This window comes from Lethenteron reissneri, chromosome 16 (assembly GCF_015708825.2).
Source record: "Lethenteron reissneri isolate LAM-NWPU_2019-01 chromosome 16, ASM1570882v1, whole genome shotgun sequence".
NCBI classification, from domain to species: Eukaryota; Metazoa; Chordata; class Hyperoartia; order Petromyzontiformes; family Petromyzontidae; genus Lethenteron; species Lethenteron reissneri.
The window spans coordinates 15,673,213-15,698,419 of NC_083794.1; the positions used below are offsets into that span (position 1 = coordinate 15,673,213).

The 25,207-nt window shown below is 44.0% G+C and overlaps 1 protein-coding gene across 4 annotated transcripts in view; it reads left to right on the plus strand.

Moving 5' to 3' along the window:
* Nucleotides 1-1,113: 1,113 nt before the first annotated feature.
* LOC133343086 (nuclear mitotic apparatus protein 1-like) overlaps nt 1,114-25,207 on the plus strand; it is a 38,836-nt gene continuing 14,742 nt past the window's right edge. For all 4 annotated transcript variants that reach the window (XM_061552582.1, XM_061552583.1, XM_061552584.1 and 1 more), the window contains exons 1-12: nt 1,114-1,331; nt 3,870-3,952; nt 5,871-5,947; nt 9,846-9,925; nt 10,290-10,370; nt 11,220-11,310; nt 12,271-12,385; nt 15,079-15,224; nt 16,320-16,434; nt 23,510-23,615; nt 24,594-24,734; nt 25,045-25,161. In XM_061552582.1, the coding sequence (XP_061408566.1) occupies nt 1,293-1,331; nt 3,870-3,952; nt 5,871-5,947; nt 9,846-9,925; nt 10,290-10,370; nt 11,220-11,310; nt 12,271-12,385; nt 15,079-15,224; nt 16,320-16,434; nt 23,510-23,615; nt 24,594-24,734; nt 25,045-25,161 (1,191 nt within the window). In that variant the 5' untranslated portion in view covers nt 1,114-1,292. The remainder of the gene's footprint in view (nt 1,332-3,869; nt 3,953-5,870; nt 5,948-9,845; nt 9,926-10,289; nt 10,371-11,219; nt 11,311-12,270; nt 12,386-15,078; nt 15,225-16,319; nt 16,435-23,509; nt 23,616-24,593; nt 24,735-25,044; nt 25,162-25,207) is intronic.

Sequence of the window (25,207 nt, forward strand, 5' to 3'; positions counted from 1 at the left end):
CAGATGAATGGTGACATGGATAGGCATGCATTTAAACAATGTGTAAAGGATGTCAGGGGAAGGATTCGCACCAAAAGGAGGGGGAGTGGGCCGGTGACAGGGGAAGGGGGGGACAAGCAAGGAGATACAAGAGAGAGGAGAGGGGATCTTGGCGGGAATGAGATTGAGGAGGCTGGGGACGAGTGTGCACTGAAGGAAGGAATAAACGACGAACCCCCTTGCAAGCTTGTGTCGGCTCTCCTTTACACGTGTATTATTTAATGATTCGCTTCCAAGCGGTACTCTATCTGTAGCTATCCGAACGGTTAAAATTATTTTTTATCTCTCAATTTCGATCTATTCTCTAACTAGTCTTGGCCAGTAGTAGATAGTTTTGCACAACTTCAGCATTATCAGAATCAATTGAGTGTCTTTGTTGGCACGCGTGTTCTGCTACTGCTGACAGTTGTATTTGGGAGTATTTAATATTGCTTTGGTGTTCTTTTAGTCTCGTGTTGATAATTCGCCGTCTGCCCAACATAGCATATACAATAAACACAATAGACATGAAGGACAAGTTCAAAGGGCTCGCATAATGCACATGCATCATGTACGTTGCCTCAGTAATCCCCCTCCCCGATATTGTGCAAGAGCACATCTATGCCTCTACATAAGGAACGCAACAGTAAGTTAGTTGTAATTACTGGCGAAACGTCGTACTCAGATTGTAAATGTGGCTTGGCTCTCCAACACGCCGGTCCGTGCTGCATTGGTGACGAATTGGCACGTTCTGTTTACACCCCCCACGAGTTGGCTGTGACGGGTGGTGGCGGGTTTTAACGACACAACGTTGACGTGTTCACGCGACCTGCTCGAGTCGTGCCACGCGTCGGCACGACGAGCTCAGCCGTAACGTCGCAGAGACCACGAACTCGATGCAGAATCGATTCCGAATCGTGACGTTTATTTCAACTGGAAATCGATAGATGCTACCGAGATCGATTTGAATTTATGTTGTTACTGAGCTCGATTCTGAATCGATATGAAGCGGAGTGCCATTGGTCAATCAGGAGCCAATCAGAGCGAGACCTGCGCTTCCGGGTCAACGGGCGAGCTCAGTTTGAATCTCGAGAGCGAGAAGGCGGCGGCGGCAACTGTCGGGGGCAGCGGAGTCGCTCCCAGTGCCGTCAGTGGTCAGGGTCAGTGTCGTCAGGGTCAGTGTCGTCAGGGTCAGTGTCGGTGCCGTCAGGGTCAGTCCCGGTGCGTCAGGCTCGTGTTTTTCGTGTCACGTTTCCTCGCCGACGGCGCTGACAATGCTGGCGCAGGCGAAGTGCTCGGCCCTGCTGGACTGGGTGAGTGAGCGTCTTCCCTCTTCACGCTGGGGATGTGGAATGTGATGCTTATTACGTGTTACAATGTTTAGATAGATGAGGGGATAATATCTTGAGATGGAAATTCATGTTTGAAAGTGCGTCGATTGCCACGTATATGGGAACACCCAATGATATGTTTACACACAAAATCGGTTCGGAGTTCTAGAAATGCTGCTGTCAGCGCGCCTCGAAGGCCACTGCGCTGATAGACGTAACGATGCGTGTTGTATTTGGTTTAACACGTCGACTTTCGCGACCAATATCCATAATACAAGTGTTTGGGTTAGATCGTGTAAATATAAATGTGTCGTTAAACCCGCCACCACCCGACAGCCAATTAGTAAGGTTTGTCAAGTAAATAGAACGTGCTAATTCGTGACGAGTACAGCACACCTAGCATCACAGTTGTAAATACTTGCAAAACGTCGTATTCCGATTGTAAATGTTGTCGATTTACTCTGCAACACACCGGTGTGTGCTGTACTAGTAACGAGTTGACAACCCTCACTAATTGGCTATGTCGGTTGGTGGCGGGTTGAACGACACATTTATATTCGTGCGATCTCACACAACAAACCTGTCTTATGGATGTTGTATTTGTAGTCCGCTAACGAAAGGTGTTGTATGTATTCGCTGGAATTCTCTGCTACAGTGGTCCGTGAGGTTTAATATCACAATTTGCACGTGAGTTATTTTATTCCATTGCTAGAGGTCTTCTTCTTTCTAATTGATGATGTAGATGCAGCCAGATAATCCTGTCAGGAGCAGCAGAATGCATGGCTGTGATGTCTCCATATTCGTGGATCGGGCATCTAATCGTTATATGTTGTACGGCCTGTTCTGGATGCTCACAGTCGTACACTGGATTTTTATTTGTGTTGCATTTGTGCATCAGGTATCCGCCTCTGCTGTGATTTGTGCGGATGCGGTTTAGGGTGGACCACGAGCTTCATGGAAGATCAAAGGGATCTTCTGTCTTAATTTTATAACTTTCGTGACTGCAGGAATTATTATTTGGTTCTTTCGGTTAAGTCACGTCTAAAGATAAAATAATAAATTAAATTAAATAATAGCATACGACGTTTCGATTGCAACACAAGCAATCATCATCAGGTATAATGAAATAGCGACATAAAATCTAACCAGAAAACTATAGACAGACATATTAGCACCTTGTTTTGTTGTCCACTCATTGATATGCAAATGTTTTCTCTAACCCCCTCCCTCTCTGCCTCCTCCCCCCTCTGTCTATTTAAGGCCACCCCACAGAGATGATCACCCCTCTCTGGTTCCTGTGTTGCTCTCTATGTATCTTGGTGATATCTGTCTGCTAATATGTCTGTCTATAGTTTTATGGTTAGATTTTATGTCGCTATTTCATTATACCTGATGATGATTGCTTGTGTTGCAATCGAAACGTCGTATGCTATTATTTAATTTAATTTATTATTTTATCTTTAGACGTGACTTAACCGAAAGAACCAAATAATAATCTTCTGTCTTGGTTCTTTCGGTAAAGTCACGTAGAAGGGAAATAATAAAATAATAAAAATTAAACATTCATTATATAAAAATAAAACATAAATTATTTCCCTTCTACGTGACTTTACCGAAAGAACCAAGAAGTTGAATCCCTGCAGTCACGAAAGTTTTAAATCGGGATCTTCTGTGTTGAGTCTTTCACATTGCTAGAGGTCAATTGGTGATACAGTACTGCTTTGGCAGTGGTGCACAAGCACAAACAAAGAAATCCACATGCGCCAATAACACTGCATTCATATGAAAATATAAAATCGGCAGCGTTTTGGACACTGCCCTCTATCTAGCACGTAGAGGCCTGAAGAGATGGTGGATTTTAGTTCGAGACAGCACTTTACACCATGAGGCCTGATAATAATTAGATATTAATGTTTCCTGATGTACAGATTTTTTAAAAATGGTATATGAGCAACCCTTTAATACCATATATGTGTTACTAAATTCACACATATGTGTTAAAAGTAAATTATAAAATATTGAGTTTTTTAAAGTAAAAACTAGACTAAAACCCATTTTTATTTTACCAGGTAAGGCCCACTGACATGTACAGTATATATAGCTCTTTTCCAGAAGAGATCTTGCCACAAATGATCGCTCAACGAAGTGGCTTATCATGTAGACGTTTATAGCAGCCAAATACTCTAAACGCATGATTCCAACTGCGGAGGGAAAACCCACACGCCCACTGGGAGAGAGACACGCAAACTCCAAATAAACAGGCGTCATGATCGGGATCGAACCCACGACCTCTTGTATACCAAGCGAGGTAATTAACATTTCGCCACCGTGGCACCCTAAGGATCTAGGTTAATTGGATAAGTGTACCTCTTTAGGTGATTTACATTGCGGTTACCGGTTTGGTCAATGAATTAACAATCTCAAGTCTTTCATCATCCATTTCTGGAGAATGTGTCTGCATCGGCCATGTGTTTATGATGTGTTCATTAGAAATGCTGACGTATAACCTTGGTTTCACAGATAAACTGTCTGGACGTTTCACGGACAGAAGTGCTCTCAGAGCTGCAAGACTTCAGATTATTTCTAAGTCTTGTTGAAAAGATGTAAGTACTTTTATGATAAGCTAGTTATTGTGTGTGCATGCCTTAGTTTGATGAAATTCGTGTATTACATAGTAGTGTTTGAATGCCACCAAAGTAATTAAATTACTGGCTGTTGCGAGCCTTCAGTTTTATAACTTGAAATTCTGGGAAGAGTAAATGTCTATTGAAGGTATTTAATTTGGAAGAAATGTGTAAATGAAACACTGTGCACATAAATCATGAGCTGCAACAGAGCTCATTTGAAAAGACCTTTCAAACAAAGAGATATTTTTTGATTAAACATAAGTGCATTCCTTGATTGTATAGTCCAGTTAGTCCTCATTTAAAGTGGTAAATGCGTTCCTGAAAAGTTCTGTGTTAAGCTAAAAACGTGTAAAGCGGAAATAATTTTCCCCTTAATAATATAACGATAAAGGTTGGTGAATTACGACGTATGCATACCCAGTACGATGGCGGACACATAACGGAGGGTACACCGCAGCGTTCCTGTATCATTCCATGTACTATATTGCACCGCTCAGCCGCGCAGCTCAAGAAAGTAGCTCGTCGTCGACCACTCAGGAACTGCGTTATCATGGGGCACGAACTGCGTTATCATGGGGCACGAACTGCGTTATCATGGGGCACGAACTGCGTTATCATGGGGCACGAACTGCGTTATCATGGGGCACGAACTGCGTTATCATGGGGCACGAACTGCGTTATCATGGGGCACGAACTGCGTTATCATGGGGCACGAACTGCGTTATCATGGGGCACGAACTGCGTTATCATGGGGCACGAACTGCGTTATCATGGGGCACGAACTGCGTTATCATGGGGCACGAACTGCGTTATCATGGGGCACGAACTGCGTTATCATGGGGCACGAACTGCGTTATCATGGGGCACGAACTGCGTTATCATGGGGCACGAACTGCGTTATCATGGGGCACGAACTGCGTTATCATGGGGCACGAACTGCGTTATCATGGGGCACGAACTGCGTTGTGGGAAAATTGTTCCCTCATGGAAGATCTGCGTAATAGCGAAAACGCTTTGTGTGAACACGTGTTAAGTGAGGGATTGCTGTTAGAAGAAATAATGAAAACATGGCACCAGTCACTGAAGAGCAAATTGTATATAATTTTTTTACTTAAAAGTTTCGTGACTGCATGAATTCATATTCTTTGGTTCTTTCAGCAGTCTATAATGTAGACTGCCAGTATGCTCACCGAGGTTAAGAACAGGGCTACAGTCTACATTATAGACTGCCAGTACACTCACACCGATTAAGAACCAGGCTACAGTCTACGTTAGTGGTTTAATCTAGATTTGAAGTTTTCCCGACTGCAGGAATCCATACTCTTTGGTTCTTTCGGTAACGTGACTTTACCGAAAAAACCAAAGAGTATACGTTAGTGGTTTTTTGTTTTCTATTTAATTTATTATTTTTATTCACTTTATTTTTCAAATTATTTATTTTCTATTTACGTGACTACCGAAAGAACCAAAGAATATGAATTGTATATCAATATTTTCATACGTTATAAAGATGCACGCTTTGTAACAGAGGCAGTAGGTATACTCTTGTTGCATCTATGCTTTTGGGTTGAATGTTGTCTCATTAGCATTATAGTTCTATTTCAAGGTGAGTGGTCTGTCAGAGTGTTTAAGTTTATTATATTGCTGGTAGAGGGTTGAACTAGCAAGCAAAGTTCTTATCCCAGCCACTTTGAACATTCGCGGTGAATACTACTGTATTTCAACTGTTCCTGAGCGCCCCTTCAATAACCCATACTGATCAGCATGGTGAAGAATGCTCAAGCTACCCCCATGTCTGACACAGCATGTAGAGGTATTGAGCAGGGGATTTATATTTCATTATATATTTGTCTTACACATTATTTTTTTTTTATCGCCATTATTTTTTCAACAGAAACAATGACACAGATGTTAGCTCTGTGGAGGACTCTCACGAAAAGAAAGTTACATTCGTCTCTACCTTTTTGAAAAGTAAGCTATCTCTATAATATTATTCCAATGTTACATGTATTGTTTATGCCAAAAACGCCAATGAGACCCTCCTAACTTTAAAGGTAATGCTTTAAGGTTGAAAATTTTAGTCAATAGTATATAGTGTTATGTCTCATCTCTAGAAGATTTATAAAGTTAAACTCATGTCAATTGCAGTTAATTATATCTTGGGCCGTACGTGAGGATTTGGTTCTGACCACTTCGGCTTACTTCAGATGCTGTGTGCCACAGCCTGCACGTATCTTCTCTCTCATTGGAGCTTCTCTATTGCTTTAGAGCAGAACTCCCAATAATCTGGTGATATGGTCCCCATATCATGGCTCCTATAGCTTAGCGATTTTATCTGTAAGCTCCACTGTTTAAACCCTTAAGCACATTGCAAAACAGCCGGCAACCCCATTTAAAATTCCCAATGCTATAAACTCATTTAAATGGAAATACATAATGCTAATCTGCTGCCGATGCAGTGTGACGTGGTTTAAGGATAGAGTAGAAAATTGGGAGTAATCTGTGAATTAATGCACTTCGCAGATTCCTGTAATTCGTGGCTTCCGGAGCTTGGATTTTGTAATTTTGATGCGTTTAAACCAGCTGAACTTGTGTTACGTGGCGATGCTGATAATGCTTCCTGTGTCATTCTATGTTATATTCATACAAATAGATTCAAGTAAATCAATGCATTTGGCAGGAAAATTATTTGGTACGTGTGTTTGGTGTCACATTTTAAGAACAGATGGATAATCGGTGTTTTGCTATGCTGTGATATATGATCATATTTGTGGTAATGTAGATATTCACAGTGTAATGAGTGGTCTCCGACAAGGTAAATAACTTTGGTTGTTTATTCAAATAAAGCTCGGTACAGCCACGTGTCTCTTTCTCTTGCGGATGTCTACTCTTCGTGTGGCTACGCTGCCCCGCGCCACGTGGCGCTCACCCGCTCTCCAACGCACCGTTGGCTGACGGTGCGCTAGGGAGCGGCTGAGCGGCTGGAGGACGTGGTCGATGGAGATGGCGGGGCAGCAGCGGTGGGGCTCCTCTTCAGTCTTCAGCACCGACCCTTTGCGTTTCTCTGTGTCCCGCTTATATCCCCCTCACGAGACTAAGCCCCGCCTCTGGCCACGCCCCTGCTGGAACCTTCCTGAACGTTCCAGATGCTTCCCTGGTGGAACCACCTCTCACCTTTCCCCCAGATGTAAACCCCACTATGGATAAGCATGGACTGTATAATTAATATACGCCCCCCTGATAATTTAGGCGATGGCGCTCTCATTACAATAGCAATGCAAGTGTAAAGTCAGTACAGAGCGATAGTGGGACAGTATGGTTCCCTGGGACCATAGCTACTGATGGACATGACAATTGATGAGACAAACATTGACAGGGTCACGTGAGGGGGAGCACGGGATCCAATGGCAGGGGAAGTGTAATTAGGGCGGTGATTGACAGAGCAGGTGTGGCGAGGAGAATTCGAGAATAGGGGCGTGGCCAGAACAGGCGAGGCACGAGAGCCGGCACGAGAGCCGGCACGAGAGCCGGCACGAGAGCCGGCACGAGCCAGAGCTGGTGGCTGTTGGTGTGGGGAATCGCCATCGTCGTTGTCGCTTTGGAACGGGCCGTCTCCATCGTCTGCGAGTTGTCTTGAGACTAGAAGCTATGTAACTACCCAAGTGTATATAGTCACTCGCAGTTACTCGTTAAGTTGTCAGTGGACTTTATTTACAAAAAATATACATAAAGACAAGATGGTTTCCCTGAGAGCTACATTACACAAGTGGAAGATAGGCACAGTTTGTTACCCCTTGTACAGCATGTAAACTCAGTCACATATATTTTTATTCATGAAAATATTTCATCTGGAAAATCCCTTGAAATGGTACATCTCGTTTGCATGGGTGTCCATGATGTAAATTGACACCTACATTGCACATATGTGCAGTGGGTTCCACGGAGGCACACATTTGACTTGGAGGCAACGCGTTTATTTCTCGACCCCAACAGGGCACTTACATAAACCACAACAGATTAACTGGACCACAACGGGGTAGCTACATTTCCGGGTCAGTCGGTTAACATATTGCCTGACCCACGAGGCTGAACGTGACGATCGAAGAGCGAAGAGGTGTAGCACGGCTCCCAGGGCCCCCATTTTATCCCCTGAGCGTGGCCTCCCCTGCCGTCAGCTCCGCCTCCTTCTCGATCTTCCCAAAAGGTTCTGGGCCCACACCACCTGTCCCCCTCGGGTTCAACCACCTGTCACATCCTCTCTGCCCCCTTTCTAACGGTCACCAGAACTATGCCCCCAAGGGCCCCCTTTCCATGCCGTAACATACCCTGGTGCAAAGGTCGCAATCGGGTACCCGATACCCGTACCCTACCCGATACCCGGCTACCCGTACCCGGCCGGATACGGGTACCCGTTGGCAACCCTGGTGCGGCCGGGTACGGGTAGGCCGTGAGTCACTGGTGAGTAACCGTTTGTCACTCATTTCCCAACGTCTTGTCTCTTCTCACAATTCAAGTTCCTAGAATCAACCCACCCGCGCCTGCAACATGGCTTCATCCCAGAGGTCGCAATCGGGTACCCGTACCCTACCCGATACCCGGCCGGGTACGGGTATCGGGTAGGGTACGGGTACCCGTTTGCGACCCTGGTGCAGCCGGGTACGGGTAAGGAATCAAAACCCGTTTGCGACCTCTGCCCTGGTGCCAGCGAGAAGCTCTAACACTTGCAGCTCCACTTTCTTATCAGTAGCTGGCGCTAATCGCCGTAGTAACCCAATATACTTCACTACACATGTGAAGTATTGGAATTGACGGCAGGAACTTCTTGACGGGTAACACACTTTTATTAAATCTTGACGTGTCACAATACAACGGGTGGTCTCTATCCTTTGGACTATACACTCCACTTAACTCGTGTAGACTCTATGCGTCTGGCTACACACAATACACTTGACTCGTGTAGACCCTATGCCTCTGGCTACACACAATACACTTGACTCGTGTAGACCCTATGCCTCTGGCTACACACAATACATTCGGCTCGTGTAGACTCTATGCCTATGGCTACACACACTACACTCGCCTCTGGGTTACACAGAGTCCCGGTCCCGTTAGGACAGCGGGACTAGGTACCGCAGGGCCCTATGTCTTCATCCCCGTCTTCATTCTTCGCTGGTTACATACTGCCCTTACGCCTGTGTGCATCCCCTTTTATAGCCCCTGCTCACGAGAGACGGAGCTGATGCGGACGTCGACGTGAGCATCGCTCCTTAGTGAACCAATCACGACGCACTCTCTCTACGATCCGTTTTCCCCAGCGCGTGTTAACACTACTCCACCAATCACACCGCGCTGCCACCCGGTCACTCCCTCTCAGCGCGTCACCGGCCCACAGCCAATCAGTACCCCGTAACCCACGACCCCGCGCTGACCCCTGATCCTCCACCGTCAGCGCGCGTCACCACATACACAGCCAATCATTACGCGCTGGCATACGATCCCTAATCCCAGCGCGTATCACCACTACACATGTAATGACACAATCATTTTAAATATATAATTTATGCGTCAATTATAAATTTTTGCATATTACACCCAATAAAACATGTAAAAAAATACATAAATAATTAAGTGGTGTACACTGGTACTTTATAGAGAATGCACTGTAGCTTTAACATCTGTAAATGTTGTGTAAGTGTATTCTAAGATTTAACAAGATGGTTTAATAACACAGGAAAAATATGCAGCTGGTCAATCATGTATTAATAGTAATTTACATTTATTTGCAAGGCACCTTCCACTAATGTTACAAGGCACCTATGACAGTTGTGTATAAGCCTGTGTGATATGGATGTCATTTGTGTGGCTTCAGAGCGGCAGGCTGTGATGGGTTCGGTGGTGGATTGGAGTGAGCTGCTGACCCGGAGTGCCTCTGACATGGAGCTGGCTAAGGTAAGAGGCCTTTCACGATGCCAGACAGAGTAATATTCACAAGGTGTCACTGTTATTGCTTGGATGAACATAGATGATGAAGCAAAAACAATAGTTTAATCCACTTCAGCCTGATGCTCGGAAGCCAAAAGTTTCTTGCTTCATGCCAGTATTTAGTCAACACATTAACTAACAAATTTTTAGTTGTTTTTACTTCGATTTCTATATTCTGCACTACATGCCCTACTACAAGATGTGTGCTCAGTCTGAGACACCTCCTGGTCTCTCGTTCTTACCTGGTTCAACCAAGTGTGGGTTGTGTGTACGTGTTTTATAACACCCCCCCCTCATGTATGCCATGCTGTATGCCATGTGTGGTTGGCAGTTGGCAGTGGCCTTCCTGTTCTTCTTGATGACAGATCCCGAGGTGCAGCTCAAAATGGAGACGCTATCACTCCACACACAGGTGCTGAACAGTTATCTTCTCCATCTGCAATAAACGCCATTGAGAAATACATTTTTGCCTGAGGCACTTTGTTTTTTGGAAGCTGTCAAAGTGGTGTAATGGTTAGCACACTGGACATGCCATCCAGACTTCACCTATTCTATTACATCTTTTGGCACGGCAGTTGAAGTAATGGGGCAAATCACTGCAAATACCACCCCCACTGCTTCTCTACCTAGTGGTATAAATGGGAGCACTGCAGTCGATTGGTAGGTCGTGTGTGGTGGGGTAAATTGTGGCTATGGCTACCCATTCCAGTACATCTGGTCAACGTGGAAGCTTAGACCAATAACTCTAGAGCTCTCTCTTGTGGAGGCCCTTATTCGCAGCAGTCCCTTGAACACGCAATTTCAGGGCTGCTCCTTTGATACCGTTTTACGTTGTTCATTACATTTATATTTTAATGGTATTATTTTTACCAAACACTTGTATATTGACATAAAGGCTATGTGCCTCAACTTCTTGTACTTGAATGCAATAAAAGTCAAAAGTGGTTACCTGTTCCAGTGAGCGTTGCGATGGTGCCCCTCTCCCATTTAGAGGTCTGGCCCAGTGGCGTAAATTCCGCATTCTTAAGGTGAGGGGCGAGTCGATAACCACTGATTATTTTCCCACAAAGTGGTACTCATTTTTATCAACCCCAGAGGAATGATGGGCAGAGTAAACCCCCCAAATCAGGATTTGGACTCGCATCCTTCCGATTGCGAGCCACTTGCTCTACCACTGAGTCAACCTCAGGAAACAGTAACAATGTGATTGTATAAACATGTTCTAGGTTCTGAGTGGTAATTTTATTTTTGTAATATACAGAATGAGTTGAGAGAAATAATGCAGTTTCTGGTCGATAACAAGGATTCAAACAACTTGGCAGATGACTTGGAATATCTTCTGCATTCTGTAGGTAAGTGGAGATTTTGACAGGATGTGCATATTTGAATAAAGATACCTCCAACATTCCAACATCTTACAATGATCGTGCACGCCCATAAAGACACGAACATCTCGGTGCAGGAATACAGAGGAGAAACACTCGAGGGCATGGGAGTGACTGAGCTAGGGAAGAAGAAAATGGAAGCGATTCACTTGCTCGCTCATCTATTCACGGACCCCCAGCTACTGGCCTGCTCTCAGCCACTATTGCAGCATATATCAATATGTTCAGGAGCTATATGCCAAAGGTCTGCTAGCCACGACGAGAGGGCTTGAGAAAGTTAATTTGTGTAGACTCACTATTCCTCAATCAAGCACTTAGGCACCTATTCAGAATCAGAATATATATCCTGGAAAAAATCTGATGAGCTATGAAGCTCTTTCACAGATGACCAGTCGGGGTGGGTAATAAAGTTACAACAGCAAGCAATACAAAGTATAGGAAAGGTAAGCAAGTGACTAAAAATACATAAATAGAACTACAGTAAGAACAAATTGCGTAAGTACATCAATTCCTGCCGATTTTTCAACACTAAATGCAAGCTTGGGCAAGGCAGCAAAGCAACAACAAAAACAATTCCCCGACCACACGAAGACAATACACAGTCCCTCTAAATTGCACATTAAAATGTAAATATCGATACATGGGTAAGGATCAAAGTTACAAATCACATTTTCAAATATGGTTGTATCCAACACGAATTTTCAAGGGAAGGAGGGAACAGAGGAAATGAAGGGGTTGTGAAGGCATGGGGCTGAAGAGGAATATTTTGAGCAGAGAGCGAGGCAACCAGGCAGAGTTGCTTGGGTAGGGAGTTCCAGTGGGTGTGGGGCGTAGTGACTAAAAACACATTATTTTTACTTGTTATCTTGCATTGTGACATTTAAAGTGCAGTTGACGTTATTTATGAATGTGACTGTCCATTGTCAGCACCAGCAATGGGACTGATGGAGTCGTTTCAGGAGGCAGAGGACACATATGCTACTGTCACTCCCTTGCGAAACAAAACCAGACATATGCTGCAGCACGCACCCTCCAAAACTTCGTAAGTATGAGTTTGTAATTAACAGAAATTCCCTTTTAACAAAGCCCACATTCAATCAAATATATCGAATCTGGACACGCAAACAATATGTCCATCTCAAGGCATGAATCCGGGTGAATTATTTTAATTGAAAAAGCACACTCTTTTCTAAAAAAATTCAAAGTCTAATTATGAATTAAAATATGTTACATTTAAAACAGGTCATTTAAGAGTTAGAACAAAGCACACAATATAGTTTTTATGAACGTAAAAGTTTGCTAAACAAAATATTAGGAAGAGCACACATTTTAGGAAGGCGATATACTCTTAGGTTTTTTCGGTAAAGTCACGTAGGTAAAAAATAAAAATCACGACGTTTCGGAGGCAACACAAGCTTCCGTCTTCAGGTGGAACCGTCACAGCACGCTGTATCAAGTAAAAGAGAAATTCCAAGAGACCCGGCCTTGTATATATACTGGTTGAGGGGGGAGAAGCCAGGGTAGGCCCCTGGATAGGAGTTTTTTTATTATGATAAGGTTGGTGTGGCTGAGGCTGCTGCTAGTCTACATGTAATGTGAGGATATATCCGGGTCGTTGATGGATCACAACTCGTCACGATGATTGGCTCTGCCGGTCCTGGTCCATAGGCAATGGGGGGAAGCCTAGGGGCGTGGCCCTGACGTAATGGAAAGGTGACAGCTGTAAGTAGAGGATTGGTTCTGCTGGCTTTAGCCACAGCCAATGGGGAGACGAGTCAGGGGCGTGGTCCCAGGAGCCTACGGTGGAGTCTGGAAGATTCCATAGAGGCTAACCAGGATTGGTGGAAACGTACCACGTGACCCGGGTATTAAATAGGGGTGGAGATGAACAACACGGCAGAACTGGAACGAACGAAGGGAAGAGGCCACGCGAGAGCGGGGGTCCAGCTTGCCACGTGGCTGCGCGTGTTTCTCTCTTTCTATCCCTCTCACGCTGTCTGTCAGCAGCTTGAAGGAGTGTTGTAATGAAAGACGAATAAAAACCGGATTCCAGAAGTCGCTTCAACGACCTTTATTACATACATAACAAAGGCTCAGACTGGTTGAGAGGGGGAGGTGCCAGAGTTGTTAAGGTGCGGCTACTGCTAATGGGACTGAGCCATTGTTATGTAGATGGTAGAAGCAAAAAAGCAGGTCAGGAAGAAACAACCTCTTGCTATGTTGCTGGGTGGGTAAAACTTAAAGCAGAAAACCAGCGTGTGAAAAGACGCTAAACATGATAAAAACAAGACTGGCTGTCTATCAGTAAACTGTACGGTAACTAAAGAATAGTTGCCTGTCAAATAAGATGGTCTGAATATGTGTAGTTAAATTTTTTTTGCATGGTTAATAAATCTTTCCAATGATTACTCAGTTTGTACCCATCATCACGGTTGAAATTATGTCTGTGTTTGTATATCTGGATGGCTTCGTGTACAAACCTTTGGTGGTAGCCAGGAGGTTTTCAGAGTTCCTTGGTCTCAGAAAAGACAATCTTATGAGAGCCCACAGCATTGTAGCAATGATCGGCAACGGCGGAAGACTCAATTTTGCTGTGTTTCAGATCTGAATTGTGCTCGTGGACACGATCAGAGATATGATGTTTCATTTCTCCAATATAACAATCACCACAGCTGCAACTCTGTAGACTCCAGGGTATTGTAAGTCAGGAATGACATCTTTCACAGATGGAATTAGATCACGGATTTTATGTACTGTACTGAATCGGACTTGGATCTTATGTTTGTTTAGAATTTAGGAGATCTTTTTGGTCACGCCTGCTATGTATGGCAACGTGATAGTTTTGATCGGAGTTTCAAGTGGCTGTTTCTGTATGGTGGGAGAAACAGCTTGGCGGATGGTGCGGTAAGAGTATCCGTTCATCCTGAGGGCCTGATGTACAATGTTTTAATTCACTGGCCAGGTGGTGTTGGTCAGAAATGCCATGAGCCATCTTATTTGACAGGCAACTATTCTTTAGTTACCGTACAGTTTACTGATAGACAGCCAGTCTTGTTTTATCATGTTTAGCTTCTTTTCACACGCTGGTTTCCTGCTTTAAGTTTTACCTACCCAGCAACATAGCAAGAGGCTGTTTCTTCCTGACCTGCTTTTTTGCTTCTACCATCTACATAACAAAGGCTCAGTCCCATTAGCAGTAGCCGCACCTTAACAACTCTGGCACCTCCCCCTCTCAACCAGTCTACATAACAAAGGCTCAGTCTTTTGTTATGTAGACTAGCAGCAGCCTCAGCCGCACCAACCTTATAATAAAAAACTCCTATCCAGGGGCCTACCCTGGCTCCTCCCCCCTCAACCAGTATATATACAAGGCCGGGTCTCTTGGAATTTCTCTTTTACTTGATACAGCAAGCGTGTTGTGACGGTTCCACCTGAAGACGGAAGCTTGTGTTGCCTCCGAAACGTCGTGATTTTTATTTTACTTTTATAAATTTTTATAAAAAAAATTATTTTTTACCTACATGACTTTACCGAAAAAACCTAAGAATATGAATCCTTGCAGTCACGAAGGCTTTAAGTCAAGATTTACAGTATATTCTCCACAACAGTGCTAATGATTATTTTGTGAGAATATGTGCAGTTAAGTAGCTGCATGTCGATGTTTTATGCATTTAAATTGTATGGAGGTATTAAATAAGCTGGTGTGAAGATGGCATGTGCTTTGATTTCTGGCAGGCCTGCCACACCATTGCAGGATTTCTTCAAAAAGAGCCAAGTCCAGCAGGTGCTGAAGCTGCAGGAGCAGGTGTGGAGAGAGAGGAAAGCCTGTGAGCAGCTGGAGGCTGAGCTCTCAGCGCACCAGCAGCTGGTGACTGACAGAGGTATCTTTCTTTGAATATATGTGCGTATGTTGAACTTCTTTTGCACAGTACGTAGTAGCCAACTGTGCTCATCGGAGGTGCAGAGGAAGGACAACAACCTGAAGCAGAGTTTGTCTGAACATTCATGTGTTTAGATTTGAAGTTATTCATCACAATTATTTAGTGTGCTGGGGTCACGGTCCAAATTTGCCACATTTGAAATATTCCGAATCACTTAATTGGGAAATATGTAGCAATCGTTACTCTCCTGTCAAAACTTGGCCTGGACACTTCTAAAGCAGTTTGGAGACTTTTTGTGGTGGCTTCCCTATCTAAAACAAGTTTCTGTGAACAAAAATAAATATGGTGATGAAATATATCCCTCCATATATACGTATATTAACTCTTCAGACCCCACCTGACTGTCTGCTTTCTAACATTGGCAGTGACATATCCTAGCCATAGCACATTCATCGCTTGTTCCAGAGGTTCATTGGCTGCCAGGTTAATACTGCAGTTGTAGTTACCTTAATATTACCCTCAAATTTCTCAATTGGGATTATATTTGGCAACATTGCCACCTCCTGGCAGACCACAACTTGGGTAATTGTTGGAAATATCAATTTCTGGCTGCCTTCTGACTTGTGTGGTTTTCTTCCCAAATGAGCGATGTGGACTGAACGACCCCCTCTCGTTTGTCACCTTTCTGATGATCTGATGCCTTAATGAGGTCCCATTGTTGTATTTGTTAAAGCTATGTCGAGTGGTGGAGGGTTTAACGACACATTTATATTTAAGTGATATAACCAACAAAAATTATATTGTGGATGTTAAAGCTATGTTCAGATTAATGTTTGCAACTAACAGGACTTTCTCATTGGCAAAGTATACACAATCTCATACATTTGTAATTATGAGAATGTGACGCCCATTTAGTCGTTGCTGTTTCTTGCTGCCCATTTGACGTTTTGGAGATTATAAATTAAGGTCAAACCCAAGATAGGAACGTGTCATTTAGCACTGCAGTATATTATTGCTTCAAGTGACTGAACTGAATGACAGCCTGCTCATGTTATGTGCACAGCACATTAGTTCCCTTCATGTTTTGTTGTAAAGATGCGCAGGTGTTTGCTCTGCAAGCAAGATTGAAGACACTAAGAATTCTTTACGAACAGAAACCATCTTCTCCACAGTCAGGGGTGTTGAAGGAGTTACAAGAGAAATCAGACCGGTAACGATGCCCACCTAACACTCCTACTGACGATTTGTAATTAAGTCACGTGCAGACATCTTTCTCTAGACTTTCTGTTAGTGAGCAGATGGGCACTTAATTGGTTACTGGATAAGTCGTGACTTTGTTGTGTATGGTAACTGGTGAAGGGTAGCAATTTAGAAAATAAGTGAGTTTTTTCTCTTATTCAAATCACATGCTTTAGCATGTGTTTTACATTGCTTCTACAGACACCACCTGGGGGCACAAGCACGTTTTACTGTAGCTCCAGTGTGTTTAACTTAATTTATTGGTTTTACTGTTGTTTGCGTAGTACGAGTGTAGTGTTGTACTCACACGGACGTGTCACTTTATTTACCTTGCATCCAATATGGATGCTTCTCACCTACACTAACACACACACCCTTGTTCCGAACCCCCTGACTTCCCCCTACTCATCTCCGCACACCTCGTGCGCGGTAACCACTCTGTCTCCCCCGCTCTCTCACTCTATACTCTGCTATCCTGTCCTGCTTCCCTCACACCTCTGCCCTCGTCCCTGCCCCCAGCAGGGGATCAGCCAACACTGCTGGGGAGGTGAGGAGGGCGAGGTCCCAGGCGTCTTCTCCCCGACTGTTGTGTTCTTCATCCCTTGGGCACCAACCAACCAACTCACCGTGTTGCTCCGCACACTCCCTGATATATCCCTCCTCATTTGGGGTCCCCACATACCCCCCATTAAGCTGGCGCCTCCACGGCGCCTCCGGCACGCGCTCTCTCTTATCGTCTCCATCTCCCGCCTCTCCAGCGTCTACCCTGTGCCCCAAGGCTCACACCTGCTCATCCCCAAATGCACCCGCTCAATCAATGCTTCTCCCCCTAATTGCTGCCACTTCTTCAGCGCCTAATCCATGTCTCCACGCTTGCACCTGCGCGACCTCAGTTGCACTATCTCCATCAATGCTGCGCCCCCTAATTGCTGCCACACTGCTCCAGTGTCACCTCACATCACCCTATTGCTAACCCTGCACGTTACGCCACTACACGAGCATAAAAACAATCTGTAATTCAAACCCTTTTATTTCTTCTTTTTATTTTTTAATATCTCAACAAACGGATTTAAATGCATTATTTTAATCAGTAACTTTTATAGCAGCCTTTGCACGCCTGGCCATCCTGGCAAGCACCACCAGCGTTAGCAGCTACAACAATATATCAGCTACAATGGATGATCTCAAGCAGTTGTGCAATTTAATGCTTGGTAATATTCTGGATTTGTTGGTCCCCCTTCAAACAAGGAGGATTTCGGCCATCCGGCCATTTCCCTGGTATAACAATGAACTGCGCTCAATCGAGACGATAGTAAAGCTGAGCAACCTTGGAGAAGATTAGTCCTCATGGTTCATCAACACGTTTTTTTTAAGAGCTGCAACATCTCGACCAAGATGCCCCTGGCTTGAGCTAAATCGGATAATTTTTCTAAACTCGTCGCTGATAACTCCAACAAACCTCCGCTACTTTTTTGTACCAAATCACAGATGTTAAAACCCCCTCCACAAACACATTTCCTTGCCTCCACCAAAACATATAATCCATTCCTCGAGTTTTACCTCAGCAAAATTAAAGCCATCCGCCATTAAATGCAGTCTTCTTCTTTAACATAGCCACCAACCATTTTGCTGCTCTCTTGTCAGAGCACTACCCTTGATTCTGAAGTACCTAAACTATCGCCCTATCTCCAATATGCCCTTTCTTTACAAGGTTCTCAAGTGTGTGGATGCCTCTTGGCTCCAAAAGCATGTGCTTTCTAATGACCTCGAATCTTTCCAATATAGTTTTCGGCCTGGATACAGGACTGAGACGGCATTTGGTGAGGGTGGTAAAGTATCTTCTTGGTTCTTTCGGTAAAGTCACGTAGAAGGGAAGTAATAAAATAATAAAAATAAAACATAATGAAATAATTCTCACGACGTTTCGGCTACAACGCAAGCAGCCGTCTTCAGGTGAAGAATGAGACACTGCCAAGCTTGGAGCTTATATATAAGCTGGGTTGGAGGTGGAAGAAGAGCGCCTTAACAAAAGAATGTGCATATCAAGAGGAATTTAGCATATTCATGGGAAATGCGTAGGAGGTGGGCGGGGGGGTTTCAAAGTCATATTATGCTCATGCATTATGCAGGATCAGCAGCACCAAAGGGAGGGGGCAGGGGGTAGCATTAACAAAGGGAGGGAATGTTAATAGTATGTAGAAGCAATGAAACATGTCAATGGGAGAGTGGTGGTGGGAGACCCGCAGCGGAGCAAATAATGCATTCCCTGTGGAGAACACAAGATACACAGTTAATGCCAGTGAGTGGACTGCGGTCTGAAAGTCACCGTAAACGTGAACAACAATCAGTTAAGATCCGAAATGGTTTATTACGTCCTTCCAATGATTGCTGAGCCAGAATCCATCTTCTCGGTTGAAATTGTCTTTGTGTTTGTATATGTGGATCGCCTCATGAACGAATCTTTCATGGTAGCCAGATGGCTTGCAGAGAACCTCTGTCTTGGAGAAGTCAATGTCATGTGCGCCCACTGAATTGTAACAGTGATCTGCCACGGCTGAGGTGTTTGTCCTACCGTGTTTCAGGTCTGCTTTATGTTCACGGATGCGGTCCGAGACATGTCGTTTGGTTTCTCCAATGTAACTGCTACCACAGAGGCAACTTAGTTTGTAGACGCCAGGGTACTGTATGTCTGGAACCACGTCTTTTACAGACGGGACCAGATCACGGATTTTATGTACTGTGTTGAATCGGACCTGAATTTTGTGTTTAATCAGGATTTTGGAGATCTTTTTTGTGACCCCAGCAATGTAGGGTAAGGTGATGGTTTTGAAAGGCTCCTCAACAGGATCCTTCTTGATGGTTGGAATGATGGCTTTACGGATTGTGTAGTCTTAAGAGCTTGGCGTACGTGTTTGAGTTCACTGGCAATGTGTTCCTGGTCGGAGATGCATTGGGCTTTATGGTATAGAGTCTTGATGAGGGAGTTCTTCTGGGATGGATGGTGGTGGGAATCCGGTTTTAGTTAGGCATCCGTATGGGTGGCTTTCCTGTAGACAGAATGGCTCATTGAACCATCAGGTCTCCTTTTAATTAGGACATCCAAAAAGGGTAGCTTGCCATCTTTTTCGACTTCCATGGTGAATCTGATGGCTGGGTGTATGGAATTGATGTGGTCTAGAAATTGGTCTTGTCATCTGGCCACATGGCCGGCCTGTTACAATTCAGTGGGCTCACATGACATTGACTTCTCCAAGACAGAGGTTCTCTGCAAGCCATCTTGCTACCATGAGAGATTCGTTCATGAGGCGATCCACATATACAAACACAGAGACAATTTCAACCGAGAAGATGGATTCTGACTCAGCAATCATTGGAAGGACGTAATAAACCATTTCGGATCTTAACTGATTGTTGTTCACGTTTACGGTGACTTTCAGACCGCAGTCCACTCACTGGCATTAACTGTGTATCTTGTGTTCTCCACAGGGAATGCATTATTTGCTCCTCTGCAGGTCTCCTTTCATCGCTCTCCCATTGACATGTTTCATTGCTTCTACATACTATTAACATTCCCTCCCTTTGTTAATGCTACCCACTGCCCCCTCCCTTTGGTGCTGCTGATCCTGCATAATGCATGGGCATAATATGACTTTGAAACCCCCCCGCCCACCTCCTACGTATTTCCCATGAATATGCTAAATTCCTCTTGATATGCACATTTTTTGTTAAGGCGCTCTTCTTCCACCTCCAACCCAGCTTATATATAATCTCCAAGCTTGGCAGTGTCTCATTCTTCACCTGAAGACGGCTGCTTGCGTTGTAGCCGAAACGTCGTGAGAATTATTTTATTATGTTTTATTTTTATTATTTTATTACTTCCCTTCTATGTGACTTTACCGAAAGAACCAAGAAGATGAATCCCTGCAGTCACGAAAGCTTTAAATCGAAAAGGTGGTAAAGTATTTATTGACTGCCGCCAACACTGGCTCACCCAGCATTCTAGTTCTACTCGACCTGAGTGCTGCTTTTGATACCATCTGCTTAAATGATTGAAACATAATATGGGGGTTAATGGTACTGCACTGTGCTTGACTTGATCCTGTTTATCGAATCGCAAGCAATTGATTAGACTGGGTGGCTCTTAAGTCTGCAACCAGCACCGTTTATTTCAGTGTCCCCCAGGGCTCTTCCCTGGGTCAACTTTTCTGTATCTACATGATCCCGTTAGGTACCACCCTTCCTCAATTTTCACTTTTATTCTGATGACACTCAAATTTACATACACTGCGTATCGAATGTTATGGATTCCCTCCGCTATCTCATTACCGCTTTCACTTATTCAAGCTTGGATGCAGCACAACTTCCAGCAGCTGATTGGGAATTAAACAGAGGTTATGCTCATTGGGTCTCACCATCAGCTGGTAAAGGCCGGTCCCTTCAGTCTGATGATCGATTGTTACAACTTTGGTCTTTGGATCTGCACATCAATAAAATCGTCAAGGTGGATTTTTTCATTTACGGAACATTGTGCGGTTATGTCTCATCCTCTCGTCCGCTTACGCAGAACAATTGGTTAATTTTCTTTTCTCGTGCATCGACGCCTGCAACTTCTTGGTATCTGGAACTTCCAGTATGGTTCTCAGATGACTCCAGTCTATTCAGAATACAGCTTCTATGGTTCTGACCCTCACATTGAAGGCACTGAATGATCTTCACCTCCAAATATTACTGTGCAACTACTCTCCAACAACAAGAACTCTGAGGATGGTGGACTTTGCTTCCATAGCAGATGGACTTTGGATCTTTCATCCGAAGGCTGTTCGGGAGTCCGGTTCATTTGAGATCTTCAAGTTCTTCCCGCCTAAAAACATTTCTCTTTCATATGGCTTTTTGTATTTTAACTGAGCCACTTCTTACCCAACCCCACCCCCATCATGATGGATGTAAAGTGCCTTGATATTTTATTAAAGGTGCTATATAAGCTGTACTTATTATCATTAATACTGCACATATAGTATATAGGTTGTGAAACAAACTTGTTTTATTTTAACATTGTAAATTCGTATAAATTATTGGTGGGTGTTCATAACGTTAGTTAGGTGTCAAATATGGCGAGTGCAATACCAAGCAATATTGACTTTACGTTGTGTTACACTTGTTTCCCATGGAAAGCCTCACTAAGTCTCAAGATCTTTTCAGGAGTGCCTGTAGGTTTTCACAGGAGTGGGCGATCACTGCTATGTGTTTCCGAATCGAGTAAAATGTGTTATTTTCAAATTTGGCCTGCAAAGGCAGATGGAGTGTAGTATTTACGGTTAAATACACAACCCACTAACCGAGGCGGCCTGCCCCAGATACCACTGCGCCATGTTACTGCCTGATTGCTGTGTATATATATATAGATAGGATTTTGAGAGTGCCGGCATGCCTCTTACAGCGCTGCCTCTTACAATGCCGTTTCATTATAGCGCTCCTTGTCCTGGATGAAAATTCCTGCCGGATCAGCCCATATATGGAAGGAAGTTGCCTATTGGAGCGTCTTTGCCCATATGTGGTCTTGTGGAACCAGAATCTAAATGTCTTGTATCAATTCTGCTCATAGTCGGTCCTTCAGCCGCTTTAAGAGTTTCCATTCATCTAGGGTTAATCACTGCATACATTAGTTGGCGATCTATGGATCGAGCAATCCCACTTGGTTCGTACTGCATAGCTTTCCGTGTGAAGCGTGTGTTTATGGCAGACGGTGGTTAATCTTACACACGCTCCAACCGAATGCACTGGTGAGTGTATCATTTATTGTATTTTTATATGTCATTATTTAAAGTTATTTTTATTTATACAATTCTTTAATATTCTTGTTTCTTTCGGTAAAGTCACGTAGAAGGGAAGTAATAAAATAATAAAAATAAAACATAATAAAACAATTCTCACGACGTTTCGGCTACAACGCAAGCAGCCGTCCTCAGGTGAGGACGGCTGCTTGCGTTGTAGCCGAAACGTCGTGAGAATTGTTTTATTATGTTTTATTTTTATTATTTTATTACTTCCCTTCTACGTGACTTTACCGAAAGAAACAAGAAGATGAATCCCTGCAGTCACGAAAGCTTTAAATCGAAATTCTTTAATAATTTAAATATGTGTACAGTATCATTTATTAAGGCTATTATCGATACCCCAATGAAGCCCTCATATCGGTCATCGGGACATTGTTGGACTTTTTGTGCGTGGTTGCAATTTACTTTGCTCCGTGCTTGTTAGCTGCTGAGGGCGTGACGGGTTTATTTTTTCCATTCCTGTTGCTGCATGTCCCTGTACTTTCCCCGTTCAGTTGTAATGTGCACTGTTGCCTACTTTATTGAGGGCGATATTGGCATTACCTCCTGTAATCACCCATGAATGTCTGTCTGTCCCGTGCGTGACGTCACTCCTCATGAGGCCCACCCCTCGTGTGACATCACTCCACATGAGGCCCACCCCCCCCTCATTAATATTAATGCGTGGGTGGATTTTTACACGAACGCAGAGGAAGGTCGAGCTGAATTAAAAAATGTATTACGCAAAGTCGCTTCAAATATGACGTTTCTTTACAGAAAGTGACGGTAAAAAATAAATCTAAGCAGCACACTGCTACATCCATGCGTGACGTCACTGCAAAAGAGGCCCCCCCCCTTTCATTAATATTCATGCGAACCTGGAAATTTACAATAACGCACAAGAAGGTCGCGCACTCCACATGCAGCACCCCTCCCCTCATTAATAATCATGAGGGGGTGACGTCACTCCACATGCCGCACCCCTCCACAATAACCATTAGTGGGTGATGTCACTTTACATGGGGCAACCCCCCCCCTCAATAATCATGAGCTGAACAATTTTTCTATTGAATATTTCAGATTTACGGCAATATACACCCGTCCTTGGACAGACAAAAAAGCTAGTATAAAATAAAGATTGATTGGTTGTGGTGTGCTCTACTCTCTGTTGTTGATGCCCGTGGCGTAAGTGGCTGCATTGTGTGTGTTGCTAACGATACTGGGCTGTGGCAGGCTGCAGGATGTGATGCGCCAAAACCAAGAACTGCGTAAAGAGAATGCAATCAGCGAGCACAGGGTGGACACCCTGAAAGATGAGAATGGGAGCCTGTCTCGCAAGGTTTGTTTTAAAAACCAGATTTCATAATTTACTAATTTTGTCCTGCTCATCTCCTATTAACAGCCTTTATCCAGTGGTGGAAATTCCCCATTTCTGCATACGTGATGCTTTGTAAAATTCTTTATTGTTATATTGTTCCTAAATGGGGCAACCTTTACCAATTCAATTGGTATCTAATTTACTCAGCCCAGATGTATTATAGGCTGAGTAAAACTCAACCAGGATCTAAACTCGCAACCTCCCATTTGTGAGCTGCCTGCTATACTTCCAAGCGACCTGGCTGGAGCTTATTTTCAAATTTTTACGTAAAATATTTACCCGATTATTTTCTTCATCTAATTGTATGTTAATGGGATCCTTTAAAATTAAACAAATCCATGTGTTTTTGTGTTTTCCACCAATTGTGTTACCATTGTACTATTGGTGCCATGTCATAAGACAACCAATCCATTTGAATCTGTCAAGGCAGTACAACCCATTCTATCATTGAGATGTTTTCAACTGACCTCTGGTCTATACAGTAGAAGGCAAAACTTTCCTAAACACCCCCTCACCGAGAGTAGTGTCCATGGCATAACAGTTCAGCAAATATTTTTCATTTACAGAGATTGAATTAAGCCCAGAACCAACTATAATGTGCTGATGTTTTTGTGCCATCATTGGTGAACAGACTGAGACCATCGGCTCGCTCCACTTGAGAACACGGTTTGACCAATGACCTCGGTGGTGCCAGCTCGGCGCTCTGACCTTTTGTGCCACCTGGCCACATCTGCCATGTTCTCTCCACACTCTCTTGTGTCTCCCCTTTCAGTGCAATCGTGTTTGCATTATCTGGTCTGCTGAGCTGATGAAAGTTTAAGCTAGGAATGAGAAAAACTAGTTTATGGCTGGTTTAAGTAGTTGGCTAAGGCTGATGAAGGTAATCGTACAAAGAATATTTGTACAGCTTCAAAGTGACATTCTGTTCTTGGTTTGCAGCTTGCAGATGCTGGAGTGAAGCTGAGTGAAAGTCGGACTAAGTTGCGTGAGGTGGTGAGCTGCAGTGAAGGGGTGCTCCTGCAGAAGGAGACAGAGTGTGTGGAACTGAAGACTCGACTGCAAACATTGCTGGACATAAAGGTAGCTCCAAGAATTTCACTTATTACAATATTTCCCCTGGATAATCCCTTGAGATGGAACAGGGCATCGATTGATACGTACATGGCAAACACTTAAAGACATGTACACTCACACACAGCACACACAGCTTCACCACACTCAACAATCACGCACATCGTACGGTGCAAAAGAAGTTCCACATACATACATACATCACACATAGCATCATTAGTAGTTATAGTATCATCAAACACGGCATCATTGTGTGTATTTGCGTATGTGCTGTGGGCTATGCAGTGTAAGTGGATCGTACGTGGTGTGTGGCATGTAGGCCGAGTTGGAAGAGCGAAGGGACATCCTGGAAGCCAAGGTGGCTGTTCTTGTGGAGCAGCTAGAGGAGACGCGGCAGGAGGTGGCCTGTGGGGAGGTTTTGGGAGATGCTATTCAGGTACAACCACGGTAATTAAATAACTAATGGAATCCTGTAGGATCAT